Raw genomic sequence first — 16,905 nt, forward strand, 5'->3', positions numbered from 1 at the left:
CAGGTCAGGTACAGGATGCCAGGCTGGGAAGTGAGCCCCCCACATAAAGGATGTGCGGACACTGGGTCACAGGCCACAGGGACTCTCTGCTGGCCACTGTCAGAGGCCGGACCTCAGCCCCAGCTAGCGGCCTATTCCCTCTCATTCCCCCACCCTCAGGTCATCATCGAGGCCTCCCCCGTGTCAGAGAAATGGATTTCCACCCGGTGTATCGAACACCCTGGATGATTTGAGACACCACCGCTGGGTCCACTCAGGCAACTTACATCCTCACTCTGGCCTCAGTTCACTCATCAATAAAATAGGGACGATGATCCTTGCCACTTAGTGAACCAGGTGTGAGGGGGTACCAAGGAGAAAGTGGTGGCTGTACAGGTGGGAGGGATTCTCCCTCTTTAGGGTCTCATTCTTCAGAGATCGCAGTGCTCAGCACAGGGTCTAACCCCATCGCTGCTGAGTGAATGAAGCAAAGCAAACAGCAGTGCTTGGCTGCTGTTCCCAGGGAGCTTCGTGCTGCGTCGCTGAGGATCACTCGCCTTGGGCTCTACAGGAGCCCAGAGGGCAGCCCAGGGACAGCGGGAGTGAGGCTCCACTCTGAGTGGGTCTTTCAGCGTGGGCCACTGTGGGAGACACTTGGGGGTAAGAAGAGCCTTCAGGCCAGGCCAAGGTGTTGCTCAGCAATTGAGCATGGGCCCAGGAACCAAGAGGTCACCGGTTCAACGTCACCGGTTCGATTCCAAGTCAGGGCACATGCCCAGTTGGCAGGCTTGATCCCCCGAGGCAGCTGCTTGAGGATTCTCTCTCATCACTGATGTTTCTATCTCTCTCTCCCTCTCCCTTCCTCTCTGAAATTAATAAAAAAAAGTATGAGGAGGAGGAGGAGAAGGAGGAGGAGGAGGAAGAGGAGGAGGAGGAGGAGGAGGAGGAGGAGGAGGAGGAGGAGGAGGAGGAGGAGGAGAAGAGCCTGTGGCCAAACAAGTTTGGGGAAGCCGGCACACTCAACTCACCGCTGGTAGATCCCCAATGTTCATCGCCTCGTCCAGGCTCCAAGGGCCCTATTTAGCCCTGAAACTCCCTCTTTTTCTCTCTCCTTTTTGGGTGAGCACTTATCATCCGGAAGTAGGTGCCTTGGGAAACGCTGCACCTGAGCATTCTGGCCCCAGGGATAAAAGTTTCGAGGCGTACAGAGTTCTGTAACTTCTATTCACTACCACAGGGCACGTACTCAGTAAACTCGTGATGGATATGAATGAATCTGTGGTTCTACTCACTTCCAAAGGGTAAGAACCGAAGGGAGGAAGATGGAAGTGATTCGAGGCCTCAGGAATCAGGGCAGAATCATTTTTGCTCCCCTCCAGACCACAAGTTTGGCAGGAGAACTGATGGAATGTATTCCCCTGATGACAACACAGAGTGCTGAGTGTGATGGGGTGGATTAGCCACGGGGGGGACCCGGGAGGGAGGAATTCACTAAATGGGGGAGTCAAGGAGGCCAGAAAAGGCATCCTGGAGGGGAGCCTGCAGGGCCCTTTGGGGGGGGGTGACCTAAGAGCTCTCACCCTTATGCCATTTTTTTCCCAGCCACCTCATGCTTGGGACTTCCTGCTTGGACTCCACAGGCAGCTGCTATCCCATGGTTGTGGCCCCCTGGCCTTGACAGAACCCATCTTGGCCCCTTCCTCTCTTTCACCTGGACCCTCCCAACACACTCCCCTTTGCTGTCAGCTGCCTGTCAGCCCTCCCACACCCAGAGGAGGTCTCTGCATTATGCAGACCACTGAAAAGACCCAGTGGAACCAGGCTCCAGTGGTAAAACTACAAGCAGGATGACAAGTAAATGGGGAGCCATGTGACACCAAGGGGACCCTGCGTCAGCCCTCCCCGCCGCCTGCCCCCCCCCCACACATACAAAGTGCCATTCTCAGAAGCCTCCATCCTCCCAGCACCAACTGCAAACCGGCCCCTCTGCCCCGGCACACGAGAGCTAGCCTGGATCTTTAAAGAGGGGGAAAATGCTTCATCATGTTCCGCTTCTCCACGCAAACCCAGAAACTCCCTCCCGCCTCCTGCCTCCTCCTCCCCAGCGCACTCTCCTTCCAGTAAAACGTGGTTAAAGGGACAGCGCCGCCGTCACTTCCGCATTGCTCAGGGTCTGCTTGGAAGGGGGGAGGGTGGCAGGGGGACTTGGAAGGGGGGAGGGTGGGAAAGGTGGGGGGGGCTGGGAATAAGGTGGAAGGCACCGAGAAACGAACCCGCAGAGGACTTTTCCGAGGGATCAGTTTGCCCCCATCTTGGGGATCCCGCAGAAGGAAGACCAGTGCGTATTGGAGAGGCAGTGGTGGGGGTTGAGGTAACTGGCGAAGGGAGGCTCAGATCTGAGAGCGAAGTCTTACACGGACTCTAGGGGATCCCTTCTCAGCATCAGCAGGACAGCCCAGGTGTGTGTGTTACAAGAACTTCACAGAAAACCAGGGACGGGACCCCCACCAGAAAGTCGAGGGGCTGGGTCCTCGGCTCCCTTGGCGACCCTGCCAGGCCATTCATTCATTCACCCTCTCCCTCCCAATTCCCCACCCGCTCAGCCCAAAGGTCGGGGCAAAGCGGATCTGCCAACCTCCTTCCCCTCCTCCCAACGCCAAGGTTAACCCTTCCCTCCCGGTCGAGGAGCGGGCGCTGTCCCCGGTGCTGAAGTACCATCTGCAGGGCTGCGGGCACTCACTCGCCAGGCATTGGAAATTAGCCCAAAGGAGAAAAAGTTAAATGACATCGGCAGTTCCAGGCACCCTCCCCCCACCCCCACCCCCAAGGTCAAGGACCCCTTTTTCTACCTGACCCTCCAATAGGGCTTATGGCGGTGAGGGACTTTGGTATCTAACAGCATCCCACCACTTCCCTGGGTGGGGGTGAGAAGGGATGCCTACGGGGCACCCACTCATCGGTTGTGGGGGTGGGGGAAGAGATGCCGAGTTGAAGGTGAGGAGATGGAAAGGGGAGAACTAGGGAGATGGGAAAGCAGCCGTGGGGAGGCAGCACATGGGTTCCCCTCCCCTAATCCAGCCAGAGGCCCCCCCCCCCCCAAAGCTGAAGCTGCTTGGGGAGCTAGGGGTCTTAAGGTGCAGCCTGAGGTGGGTGGGTGGGGGGCGGGGCGGATAGATACAACTTGTCCAAGGTCATCTGGCCAGCAAATTGTGGAGCGACCACTAGCTCACCTGTCACTCCCCTCCCCCTCCTGCACCCCTCTAGACGGGCACCAGCTCTCCCATTTGCACGCCCTGTCCCCAGCAGCACCCCCACTCTGGGTTTCTGGAACCCTCACACGCAGCCCAGGTTCCTCCGGTCTGTGCAGGGGAGACCCTCTGCCCCCTTCACGAGGGTCCTTCTCCCTGGGGCCAGCTGTGGGGTCTCCCACCTTCTGCCCTGCCGAGACCCCTGGGCTTCCCTCCTCTGGGCTTCACTTTGGTTGCCCCCCTCCACTCCAGGCTCCCCTCCCCTCTTCTGGGGGGGCTGCCGAGCTTCTTGAGCCCTGTCCCGGGGGCCCCTTAGCTACTTGGGGGACACTGAAACTCCACTCAGAGATCCTCTTATTTCTGTCCTCCGTAGTGTCCGCCCTGCCTCCATTCAGGATTGCCTCGCTCCCTCCCCCTATTCCCCGGTGGCTGCAGGCACTCTGCACCCCTTTATCCCGAGGGCCTCTCTAACTATTAGGAAAACCTTGCGCCCCCGTTTCATGCCGCCATCCCCTCATCCTACTGACTAGGGAGTGTTCCGTCGCTCCATCCCCAAGGCGCCCTGCCCCGGTGCCCAGCAACTCTCCTCGTCCTCTCCTCATTCCAGTCCCTTTTCTGATTCGGAAAACAGCAGCAGGGTCTTCCGATTCGCACCCGGGGGTCCCCGCCGGTCCATCCTGGGAATCCTCTACCCGCCCTGACCTGACCTCGTGGAGGCGGGGAGGGGGCTCTTCCGACTCCTCGCGTATTCCCCTTCACTCCCCGGTCTCCCCTGCCCCGCCCCTCTCACTGCGGCGGAGCCGGCCAGCCCCGGGGCAGCAGGGGAGGAGGCGGGCGGGGCCCTCCTCCCCCGCACCCCGCCAACTGCCGGGGGCTGGACTCGGCCCCGCTGCTATAAAAGGGCCGCCGTCCCGGAGCTGCCGCAGTGCCACCCGCCCCGTCCCAGCCCCAGGCGCCCGCTCCGCCCGCCCGCAGCCAGACCTGCTCCAGCCATGATGAGCTTCGGCGGCGCCGACGCGCTGCTGGGCGCCCCGTTCGGGTCGCTGCACGGAGGCGGCAGCCTGCACTACGCGCTGGCTCGGAAGGGCGGCGCGGGCGGAGCGCGCTCGGCCGCCGGCTCGTCGAGCGGCTTCCACTCGTGGGCGCGGACGTCCGTGAGCTCCGTGTCGGCCCCGCCGGGCCGTTTCCGCGGCGCGGCCGTCGCCTCGAGCACCGACTCGCTGGACACGCTGAGCAACGGGCCGGAGGGCGGCGTGATGGCGGTGGCGGCGCGCAGCGAGAAGGAGCAGCTGCAGGTGCTGAACGACCGCTTCGCGGGCTACATCGACAAGGTGCGGCAGCTCGAGGCGCACAACCGCAACCTGGAGGGCGAGGCGGCGGCGCTGCGGCAGCAGCAGGCGGGGCGCGCGGCCATGGGCGAGCTGTACGAGCGCGAGGTGCGGGAGATGCGCGGCGTCGTGCTGCGCCTGGGCGCCGCGCGCGGCCAGCTGCGCCTGGAGCAGGAGCACCTGCTCGAGGACATCGCGCACGTGCGGCAGCGCCTGGACGACGAGGCCCGGCAGCGCGAGGAGGCCGAGGCGGCGGCGCGCGCGCGCTCGTGCGCTTTGCGCAGGAGGCCGAGGCGGCGCGCGCCGAGCTGCAGAAGAAGGTGCAGTCCCTGCAGGAGGAGTGCGGCTACCTGCGGCCCACCACCAGGAGGAGGTGGGCGAGCTGCTCAGCCAGATCCAGGGCTGCGGCGTGGCGCAGGCACAGGCCCAGGCCGACGCGCGCGACGCCCTCAAGTGCGACGTGACGTCCGCGCTGCGCGAGATCCGCGCTCAGCTCGAGGGCCACACGGTGCAAAGCACGTTGCAGTCCGAGGAGTGGTTCCGAGGTTCGCAAGCGCGCGCGGGGATGGGGGGGGGGGGGGGGGGGGGAGAGAGGAAGGGGCTCCCCCTGCTGGTCAGGCGGGGAGGGGCGGGGTGGGTGGCGTGATACCAGGGGACGCTGGTGGACTCTGCGAGGAGGTGGCTGGAGAGAGTACATTGCTCAGCTTCCCCATGCAAAGTTCATAACCCTTAGTTAAAGAACGGTTTCCCTCTGGGTCTCCTGTGGGATGTCTCCAACCCCCCGTCAAGTATGACCTCACCTTTGGCTGCCCTCCTCCAGGGGCCTTAAGCTTGTCCTTTAACTCTGGGGCCCTCCTGGTCTCCCCCTCCTCCCCTACAGTTAGGTAAGCCCACTCCGAGGCCCCTTCACATCAGGTTCCCTCTATAGCTCCGAAGCAATGCTGGCGTCTAGTCACGAGCTCACAAGCGCTGGGGACTCTCCTTGCCCTCAAAGTAACTTGCCTTCCCTGCCCTGTGGCCCACCCCCCTTTTCTGGACACGGCAGGGGACGGACTCCATTCTTCTGATCCCCATCAGGCTCCTCCTCACTCATTTCGGGAGAAGTGGGGCATTCTCACATCCTTTCTCCCCCGGGGGAGGGGGGGGCCATCACTACAAACAATTGGCACCTGAGACCGAGGTGGCCGGTGAACCCTACAATGTCCCCTCTCCTCGCCTGGGAAACGGGGAGCCTCCCAAATCCGTAGCCCGCCCCCAACTCCAAGCTGCCCTGAGTCAGCAAGATTGCAGCTGCAGCAGCTCTGAAGCTGTTTCCAGCAGCTGCAGGGTGACCTTGACCGATGCTGCTTTCTCTGGTTTTCATTTCTATTTTATTTGGGTTGAAAGATGGGGGTGGACCACCTGGGCTTCTTACCCTGGGAAGCTCCATGATCCACCGCTCCCCCCTCCCCCCCAAATGTAAAACTTGATGCATTGTTCCTGGGAGAGGGTGCAGGGGTTTCAATGATTTCCAAACGGGTCTGTGATCACAGTGGGTAAGAACCCTCACCCATCAGGATGGTTTCTAAATCTTTGCCAGCGTTATAGGGGAAGCCAGGAAAGCTGGGATTTGGATGCAGGCTTTTCCTGTTTTTTTTTTGTTTCTGTTTTTTCCACTTCTCTGCAGCAAGACTCCTCCCCTAGCAAACCCCTCTGTTCTCGCTGGCTTTGCCCTTCATACCAGCAAACCAGCCTAGGCTTCCGGGCCATCCAGCTGGCTTCCCTTCTTCCTCCCATACTCCCAACGCAGGCCCTGGGTGTCGCCGTCTCAGGATTCAGGATGTTCACTTTCAGGAGATGTAGACTAGTCTCTAGACCTCCGCCGGCCCCGGAAGGTCTGGGAACCAGCAGCCCTGTGCTTGCAGGGGCCAGGTGTGGCTGCCCTGGGCTCAGGGGCTCCAGTGCAGCCAGGTGGAGGAAGGAAGGGGCAGAGCTGGCTCGCAGGCCCCAGGCTCTGCAGTGACCTTGGGCTCTGCACAGCAGAAACCTGCAAGGAAGGGGCTGTGGCTTCATGGCAGCTCACAGCACCCTCCTGTCTTCAAAGGTCAAAGGCTCAGGAGCTTATCCCGCCATAAGTTCAGAGTTAAACTCGGAGCCCCAAGTTCAGAGTGAAGCCAGGTTTCACATCGGAACCCCCAGCACTGCCAGCCCTTGCTGGGGAGCTAAACCAGGCATTAGGACCAGAAATGGGGGTTTCCTCTCTCCTCTGCCCTGTAGGGTTTCTGCATCCTGAGTCGAGGAGACAGTCTAATCTTTGGAGCCATGTAGACACTAGATTTGAGTCCCAGCTCTGCCACTCACTAGCTGGGTAGCCTTGGGCAGTAGTCCTTTGCCTATCATGCAAGATAGGATGAGTTAAGCATCAGGATGGCACTCAGCACCCAGTAGGTCCTCAACCTATGTGTGTCCCCTTCTGGAGCTGGGCAGTGGAACACGTATCCAGGTGTGTCTAACTCCATGCTGTCCCCTTCTCCCCCAGTGAGGCTGGACCGACTGTCAGAGGCAGCCAAGGTGAACACAGATGCCATGCGCTCGGCACAGGAGGAGATAAGTGAGTACCGGCGCCAGTTGCAGGCCAGGACCACCGAGCTGGAGGCACTCAAAGGCACCAAGGACTCGCTGGAGAGGCAACGCTCTGAGCTGGAGGACCGTCATCAAGCCGACATCGCCTCCTACCAGGTGGGCAGGGTGGGGGTAGAGAGCCAGACTGTCTCACTGGGTTGGGTAACCTTGACCTTGGATAAGTCACTGTCCTCTGAACAGGATTGTAGTGATGGAGAACATGGGCCTTGGAGTCAGGCATACCAGATATACCAGTAGGTCTTTCTAGGTATGTGACTCCAGGAAATTTATCTGCCTCCCCAACTCTGAATTCCTTCAATGAAAAAAAAAAAAAAAGAATGGCTACAGAGAGAGAAATATTAAGAGGCTATATGCCCCCTACTGAGATTGAGCCTGCAACCCGGGCATGAGCCGTGACCTGGAATCAAACTGGCAACCTTTTGGTGCACAGGACAATGCCCAACCAACTGAGCCCACCCCCCTACTTTGCTCTGGCCAGTTTGGCTCACTGGATAGAGCGGCGGTCCGTGGACTGAAGGGTTCCGGGTTCGATTCCAGTCAAGGACATGTACCTTGGTTGCAGGCTTGGTCCCCACTTGGGGTACGGGTGGGAGGCAACCAATCGATATTTCTGTCTTTCCCCTCCCTTCCACTCTCTCTAAAAATCAATGGAAAAATATCCTCAGGTGAGAATTAACAACAAAAAAGAATGCCTACTTTGCAGAGCTCTGAAGATTAAAGAGATAGACAACCTTTCTAAGAGATGAGAGTGAATGTTCTTAGCAGGGTTTGCTCACAAAAGGGCATCTGGTGAATAATAACCAACGTCTGTGAGTGTGGGTAACCGGGGAAGGCCTTGGCAGACTCCCTATTAAAGACAACTGGCTTAAGAAAACGGCACGTTTGCCCGGCCGGCTGGCTCAGTGGTTGAGCATTGACCTGTGAACCAGGAGATTAAGGTTCGATTCCCAGTCAGGACACGTGTCTGGGTTGTGGGCTCGATCCCCAGTGAGGGGCGTGCAGGAGGCAGCCGATCAATGATTCTCTCTCCCTCTCTTCTCTGAAATCAATAAAAACAAACAAACAAAACAACCTCCCTCCCCCCCCCCCGGCACTTTTAAAGCACTTATTATGCAGATAATATGTGGTGATGATAGAAAATTGAGAAAACCAAGACAATAAAAAGGAGGCAATAAAAGTCAGCCATAATGGTTTCTTTTAAGCAGTGGTTACATGGGCCAGGGGACAAGGAAGAAGCTTCAACTCCTACTTAGCTTCTGTGCTTCTGTGTATCATCTCAGTTGTCAACAACAGATGCCTCCTGAGCCCTTGACTGTGTGGCGGGCACTTTGGAGAATGGGAGAGCCAATAGGGAGCCAGAGCAGCATTTTCTAAGCTTAAGAGATCTGCAAACATTCAACCACCGTCCTACTAGCCAGTGATAACCTTGTTGGAGCCTGGTGTGTGTCATTCCAGACCATTCCCCAGGCTCAGGCTCTATCCATAGCTGAATGTTCGTTCCACGTGGTTCCATGTCCGTAAAGGAGGCCCTCGTGGCTTTGCCAGGGTGGGTGTGGCTCCAGCTGCGGGGCGGGACAGGGCTGCTTTGGTTTGCACGGCCGGCCCGGCTCGGCCTCTCTGGTGCCGAGGGCCAGGTGTTGGCTGGGGTGTGAGGGGTATGTGACCTGTCGCCCTCAGGACGCTATCCAGCAGCTGGACGCTGAGCTGAGGAACACCAAGTGGGAGATGGCAGCCCAGCTCCGAGAGTATCAGGACTTGCTCAATGTCAAGATGGCTCTGGATATTGAGATTGCGGCTTACAGGTGAGGTGGGCCGGGGGCCGTCAGTGTGGTGGGGAGCCCTTGTACTCTTATGAGGAGCTAAGCCTGGGGTTCCAAGCCCCCCATGAGGGCAGCCTGCCTGTCTTAGAGATAAAGATGAACTTTTTTTTTTATTGTGGTAAAATATACATAATATAAAATTTGCCACTTAACCATTTTTATTTTTTAAATATATATATATTTTAAATATATTTTTATTGATTTCAGAGAGGAAGGAAGAGGTAGAGAGAGATAGAAACATCAATGATGAGAGAGAATCATTGATCGGCTGCCTCCTGCATGCCCCCTACTGGGGATCGAGCCCGCAACCCGAGCATGTGCCCTTGACCAGAATCGAACCCGAGACCTTCCAGTCTGCAGTCCAATGCTCTATCCATTGAGCCAAACCAGCTAGGGCTAAATATATTTTATTGATTTTTCACAGAGAGGAAGGGAGAGGGATAGAGAGTTAGAAACATCGATGAGAGAGAAACATCGATCAGCTACCTCCTGTACACCCCCCATTGGGGATGTGCCCACAACCAAGGTACATGCCCTTGACCGGAATGGAACCTGGGACCCTTCAGTCCGCAGGCTGTCGCTCTATCCACTGAGCCAAACCGGTTAGGGCGCCACTTAACCATTTTTAAATATACAGTCCCATGGCATTAAGTACATTTACATTGTTGTGCAACCATCTATCTCCAGAACATTTTTCATCATCTCAATCTGAAACTCTGTTGAGTTTTCTCCACGCTCATTTCCTCCATTCTCTCAGTCCTGGCAACCACCATTGTACTTTCTGAGACAAAAAAATATATAGTGTGTGTGCTTTTTGTTAATCCTCACCTGAGAATATTTTTGTTAATCCTCACCTGATATATATTATTATATAAATTATTATATATATATATTTAGAGAGAGTGGAAGAGAGGGGGAAAGGCAGAAACATCGATGTGAGACACATCGATTGGTTGCCTCCCACATGTGCCCTAATGGGGGTTGGGGGTATGTGCCCCTGACTGGAATCAAACCCAGGACCCTTCAATCTGCAGGCTGACACTCTATCCACTGAGCCAAACCAGCCCGGGCTGAGACAAAAACCTTAAGAGTGGCTTATGTTCATCCTGACAGTGACTTAAGAGGGTTAAAGCTCCTCAATCCCTCCCCAAATGCAGCCAACGAGAGGCCTGTTTTGCAGGGAAAAGAGGTACTTGAGTGCAGGGTCCTTTACAATTGTCTCTCAAGCATAGAGTTTCTTGGCTCTCTGAGCAGGTGTTTTTTTGGGAAATGAAATAGGAGTGATAATAACAATACTTTTGGAGGGAGCATTTGAAATCTTGCTCCCAGCATGTCGTCAGTTTGGCTCAAATAAACTCATAGAAATTCTCAAAACAGCCTGGCTGCCATGGATCAGTGGTTAAGCATCAACCTATGAACCAGAAGATCAAGGTTCAATTCCCCATCAGGCATATGCCTGGGTTGCGGGCTGGATCCCCAGTGTGGGGCATACAGAGTGTATATGTGTGTGTGTGTGTGTGTGTGTGTGTGTGTGTGTGTGTGTATATATATATATATATATATATATATATATATATATATATATATCCTATATAATAAAAGAGTAATATGCAAATTGACCGTCACTCCAAGACACAAGATGGCCACCCCCATGTGGTCAAAGATGGCTGCCCCCATACGGACACAAGATGGCCACCACAAGATGGCCTGCAGGGGAGGGCAGTTGTGGGCAGTTAGGGGTGACAAGGCCAGCAGAGAACGGCAGTTGGAAGTGACCAGGCCGGCAGAGGAGGGCAGTTGGGGGAGACCAGGCCAACAAGGGAGGGCAGTTGCAGGGGAACCAGGCTGGCAGGGGAGGGCAGTTGCAGGGGACCAGGCCTGCAGGAGAGGGCAGCTGGGGGGACCAGGACTGCAGGGGAGGGCAGTTGGGGGGACCAGGACTGCAGGGGAGGGCAGTTGGGGGGACCAGGACTGCAGGGGCGGGCAGTTGTGGGCAATCAGGCAAGCAGGGAGAGCAGTTAGGGATGACCAGGCCAGCAGAGGAGGGCAGTTGGGGGAGACCAGGCCAGCAGGGGAGGGCAGTTGGGGGGGGGGACCAAGCCTGCAGGGGAGGACAGTTTGGGGCAATTGGGCGGGCCGGGGAGCAGTTACGCGTCGATCAGGCTGGCAGGCAGAAGCAGTTGGGGGCAATCAGGCAGAGGAAGGCAAGCAGTTGGGAGCCAGCAGTCCTGGATTGTGAAAGGGATATCTGACTGCCCATTTCGGCAACTTTTTAAAACCTGAGAAAATGTTTTGGGATCGGGCCTAAACGGGCGGTCAGACATCCTTCAAGGGGTCCCAGATTAAAGAGGGTGCAGGCTGGGCTGAGGGATACTGCCCCCCATGCACGAATTTCGTGCACCGGCCCTCTAGTACACACACACACACACACACACACACACACACACACACACACACACACAAAAAGAGCAGAAACTGCTGCCATCACCCTATTCCTAAAACTCAAAGGATGAGAATACAAGGTGACAGGAGATCCTTGAAATTCAAATAGGAACATTCTTAGACCTCTTAAACCCAAATTTGGAAGTATGAAATTGTCTTCTCAGGCTCCCAACTTTCTCAATAAATATAAATTTTGTTAAAGTAGGCACTCTCTCTTAAGGGTAATTTTTCAAGGAAAAGAAGGTGTTTTATCTCATAAGTTGCAGCCTTTGCTGCATTAAACAAGAACAGTGCCATTGGGGTGTGGACTCCTGGGATGATTTACTAAGGGACTCGCTCCATTCTCAAAGTGCCCATTATTCACATTCCGTCCTCTGCCGAAGTCCCCATCACTGGACACTATGGGCCTTCAGAGGAAACCAGGAAGACCCCCAAGTTACCGACCTGCTTTGAGTTCATGTTAATGTGTTCCATTATCCGTTCTGCAGAAAACTCCTGGAGGGTGAAGAGTGTCGGATTGGCTTTGGTCCCTTCTCCCTTCCAGAAGGACTCCCTAAAGTCCCTTCCACGGCCACTCACATAAAGGTCAAAAGTGAGGAGAAGATCAGGGTGGTAGAAAAGTCAGAGAAGGAAACGGTGATCGTGGAGGAACAGACAGAGGAGATACAAGTGACCGAAGAAGTGACTGAAGAAGAGGAGAAAGAGGCCAAAGAGGAGGAGGGCGAGGAGGAGGAGGAACAGGGAGGAGAGGAGGAAGCAGAAGGGGGAGAAGAAGCCACAAAGTCTCCCCCAGCAGAAGAGGCTGCATCCCCAGAGAAGGAGGACAAGTCTCCAGAGAAGGAAGAGGCCAAGTCACCAGCCAAGGCCGAGACCCCCATGAAAGAAGAAGCAAAATCGCCAGCTGAGGTGAAGTCCCCTGAGCAGGCCAAGTCCCCAGTGAAGGAGGAGGCTAAGTCCCCAGCAAAGGAGGAAGCCAAGTCCCCAACTGAGGTCAAATCCCCAGAGAAGGCCAAGACCCCAGTGAAGGAAGAGGCTAAGTCCCCAGCAAAGGAGGAAGCCAAGTCCCCAACTGAGGTCAAATCCCCAGAGAAGGCCAAGACCCCAGTGAAGGAAGAAGCAAAATCGCCATCTGAGGTCAAATCCCCCGAAAAGGCCAGGTCTCCGATGAAGGAAGATGCGAAGTCCCCTGAGAAGGCCAAGACTCTTGATGTGAAGTCCCCAGGAGCCAAGACCCCAGTGAAGGAGGAAGTAAGGTCCCCTGCAGACATCAAATCACCCATAAAGCCCAAAAGTCCTGGCAAGGAGGAGGTCAAGTCCCCGGAGAAGGTCAAATCTCCCGTGAAGGAGGAGGCCAAGGCTCCTGAGAAAGAGGTCTCCAAGAAGGAAGAGGCGAAGTCCCCCATGAAGGAAGAAGAGAAACCTCAGGAGGTGAAAGTCAAAGAGCCACCAAAGAAGGTGGAGAAAGAGAAAGCTCCAGCCACACCAAAAACCGAGGAGAAGAAGGACAGCAAGAAAGATGAGGTGCCCAAGAAGGAGGCTCCCAAGCCCGAGGTGCAGGAGAAGCCCAAAGAACCCGTAGCCGAGGCCAAGAAGGAAGAGGCTGAGGATAAGAAAAAAGCAGTGACTCCCGAGAAGGAGGCTCCTGCCAAGGAGAAGGAAGAGGCGAAAGCCAAAGAGAAGACGGAGGTGGACAAGAAGGAACCAGATGACGCCAAGGCCAAAGGACCCAGCAAAGCAGCAGAGAAGGGGCCAGAAAAGCCAAAGAAGGAAGAGACGTCAGCAGCACCCGAGAAAAAAGATGCCAAGGAGGAGAAGGCCGCAGAGGCCAAGAAGCCCGAGGAGAAACCCAAACCAGAGGCCCAAGCCAAGGAAGAGCCGAGCAAGGAGGCCCCCGCACCCAGCAAAGCCAAGACGGAAAAGGCCGAGAAGTCCTCGAGCACAGACCACAAAGACAGCAGGCCCCCAGAGAAGGCCACAGGAGACAAGGCCGCCAAGGGGGAGAAGTAAAGTAGGGAGAAAGGAACATCCAGAGCATCCAAAGAAACTCAGGAGGGTCTGGGAGTTCAAGGGTCGGCATAATAAATTTTCATTTTTTTCCTCCCTTTTCTTTATATAAGAAACTCTGCTTAGATGGTGGGGCTCTCCCTCACCAAACAAGTTGTTAGCAATATGTTACCAAGGAAGGGCACTCCCCGCCCCGGGCCCCCGTACCCCAAACCCTCCCCAGGCGATGGACCATTATGTTATGATAGCTTATGTAGCGGAATGTGATATATGCCGAATGAATGCCACACGTAAACACTTGACTGTAAAAACTTCCCCCCTCCTTTCCAAATAAGTGCATTTATTTCCTGTACGTGCAACTGACAGGGGACCGCAATAATGAATGAGCAGTTAGAAACACATTATGCTTGAGATGTCTTAACCTATTCCCAAATGCCTTCTGTTTTCCAAAGGAGTGGTCAGGCCCGCGCCCAGAGCTCGCTCTCCTGGAGAGCTGGAGTGGGTGGGGCTGGGCACTGAACCATGCCAGGGCGCACTTTTCCACCGGAGACCACTTTCAATTGCTTCCGTGCAATAAAAACAAGTGCTTATGAAATGAAAACGCTGCTGCTGTTACTTATTCTCCCCCGTCGCAGGCCGGGGACAGAACCAAGGGAGGTTTTGGATGTCACAAGACGATACAGGACTGAGCAAGCATCAGGGGTCTCTTGAAATTCTGGGACCAACCTCTCTTGTATTTTTTCCTGAGCATAAACCAGGTGCCAGGCAGTGTGCTAGATGCTTTATGTTTATGACCTTACAGACAGGTGGCCTGGTGCATGGTTTATGGATCACCTACATCGGCATCATCTGGGAGCCTTATACAAAGGCTTGATTCCAACTTTAGATCCGTCATTAACCCTTGTTCTTTCCCTGGCCCCAACCAGGTGGTTCTTAGTCACTGTAGGATATTACAGATGACGTAACCTATAGACTTTTTAAAAAATATATGTTTTATTGACTTTTTACAGAGAGGAAGGGAGAGGGATAGAGTTAGAAACATCGATCAGCCACCTCATGCACATCCTCTGCCAGGGATGTGCCCGCAACCAAGGTACATGCCCTTGACTGGAATCGAACGTGGGACCCTTCAGTCCGCAGGCCGGCGCTCTACCCACTGAGCCAAACCAGTCAGGGCCGTAACCTATAGCCTTAAACACTATTATGGATTGCTATCACAGACTAGAGACGGAGGAGACATGACGACTCAATGCAATGTGCTGTCCTGGATCGCAGAGCACTAGTAGACAAACTAGTGAACAGCCAATAGCCTATAGTCCACTTAATAGTAATGTACCAACATTAATCTCTTAGTTGTGACAGTGTACCATGAACGTGTATGTTAACATTAGAGGGAGCTGAGAGAGGGTATTCAGGAACTCCCTATAAGTACTATCTTTTATAACTTTGTAAGTTAAAAGTTATTTCAAAATAATTTTTTAAATTGATATATCAAGAGATTACATATGATTAAAAACACAGAGGTAAATACCAGAGTCTATGACCTGGAGCTGAAGATAGGGGTCGGGGAGAGGAGGCAAAGACCTCTGTGCATTATTATCAACAGATTGTAACTAAAGAACTAGGGACCAAAACATCATTCATTCATTCATTCTAAAATATATTTTACCGATTTCAGAGAGGAGGGGATGAGAGATAGAAACATCATTGATGAGAGGGAATCATTGATCGGCTGCCTCCTGCACGCCCCGGACCTGGGATTAAGCCCACAACCTGGCACGTGCCCTGGCTGGGAATCAAACCGTGATCTCCTGGTTCCGGGCTCAATGCTCAACCACTAAGCACACCAGCTGGGCTCATCAGCATTATTTCTGTTGCAAGTAGTCAAAACAGAACTAAACTAGTTTAAGCAAAATACTACTGCTACTAATAATTGATAATAAAAACTATATTATTTTACATAACCAAGCAGCTTAAGCAGTTTGCATTGCTTCAGCTCTAGCTAGATCCGGGGGAAATCTCAAATGATTGTTCTCCAAGATGCTGCGCACTCCCTTTGCCATCTCTTGGCTGCTTTCGTGTAGGCTTAATTCTCAGGCAGGACCTCTCCACGTGGTCTCCAGCTTTAGGCTTACATTCCACCCGTTTAGCAAACTTGGGGGGGAAAGAACTCTGTTCAGTGTTCTGGGGAAAGTCCAGGGGTTGGTTCTCATTGGGCTGGTGTGGCTAAAAGGGGTCTTTTGGATTAATTTGTAAAGTTAGGAGGCAAGCTGGGAAGAACACAATGGAGAGACTAGAAGAAATCAAGAACAGGGATGGCAGCTTTAAAAAGGCAAGGAACCTGGGCAGAGTCCCTCCCAGGTAGAGACCACCAGAAAGGGCCTGTAGTCTGGGATGTGTCCCAGGGAAGGCAAGGCCAATTCTGGCTGAGGAGGAACAAGCCAAGCCCCTCCCGCTGGTCTGTCCAACCAAGCCACAAACGGTTCCGTTAAGTAGCTCAAGGGGCTGGATTGTCCTGGGCTTCTCACTAGTTTTAAAACCCTCTCCGTAAGGCCAAAGGATTCTTTTGTTCAGCCTTCAAGGAAGAAAAACTCCCTTCCGGAGGGTGACAGGCTCTGACATCCCTGCCTAGGAAACCAAGCCTCCTCCCAGCCTTCACAAGCTGTTTGCAACCTTGTCCCGGCCACCAGTTACCGGAGACAAGCTTTTGTGCTGAGTCAGTTTGGCTGCCTTCCAGCCAAGAACGCAGTGGAGACTGCAATGCAGAGGCCATTAAAGGAACTATTTTTAGGCCCATTTCAATCTTATTCAGCACAGGCGGCGAGATGCAAGGCCTGAAGGTGGCCAGACCAAGGGGATGCTGGCAGGGAGAGTCCCAGGCAAGTAGGTCAGAGAAGACAAGGAGATCTCATTCTGTGGAGAGGAAGAAGCAACCAGAGGCTCATACCGCTGCCCCAGGTGCAGTCAGAAGAGGGGGAGCTGCTCACAGAGAAAGGGGTCCTTCTGCATTATCTGAGGAGTCAACAAAAAAATGAGGGAAGAAAGAACAGCAACTTCTAAAAAGAGACTAGGCAATGTGCACCTGGGAGCTCGTTAAAAATACACTTCCTCAAGCCCATCTCGGGCCGACTGTGTCCTATTCGAGTGGGGCATGGGAAACTGCATTTCTAGTTGGCTCCCGGGATAGGTGCCTCCTACATGTTGAAGTTCAAGGACCTCTGGGTTGGAGAGGCTCCCTCTCTGGAATTCAAAGGAATGATGCAGGATGAGGGGAAGGAGAGGCACAGGTAGTGGAGGTTATTTAAGAGCCACCGGAGGTGCCCTTCTCCACTCCTCACCTCGCCGGGCTCAGGCTTCCATCTATAAAATGAAGGGCCCTGGCAGGGCTAGGAGTCTCCCAGTTCTTCCTCAAGAAATCCTTGTCACCCTAACCGGTTTGGCTCAGTGGATAGAGTGTCGGTC

The 16,905-nt window shown here is 54.6% G+C and overlaps 1 protein-coding gene across 1 annotated transcript; it reads left to right on the plus strand.

The window, feature by feature from the left end:
* Positions 1 to 4,219: 4,219 nt before the first annotated feature.
* Positions 4,220 to 13,591, plus strand: NEFH (neurofilament heavy chain; the record flags this gene model as incomplete). Its single annotated transcript, XM_079763165.1, is given in 6 exon segments — positions 4,220 to 4,810; positions 4,813 to 4,909; positions 4,912 to 5,100; positions 7,074 to 7,273; positions 8,855 to 8,979; positions 11,928 to 13,591. Coding segments are annotated over 6 exon segments (2,721 nt in total). The 3' UTR covers positions 13,447 to 13,591.
* Positions 13,592 to 16,905: the final 3,314 nt, after the last annotated feature.

Source organism: Cnephaeus nilssonii (assembly GCF_951640355.1).
Source record: "Cnephaeus nilssonii genome assembly, chromosome: 22".
Classification (NCBI taxonomy): Eukaryota; Metazoa; Chordata; class Mammalia; order Chiroptera; family Vespertilionidae; genus Cnephaeus; species Cnephaeus nilssonii.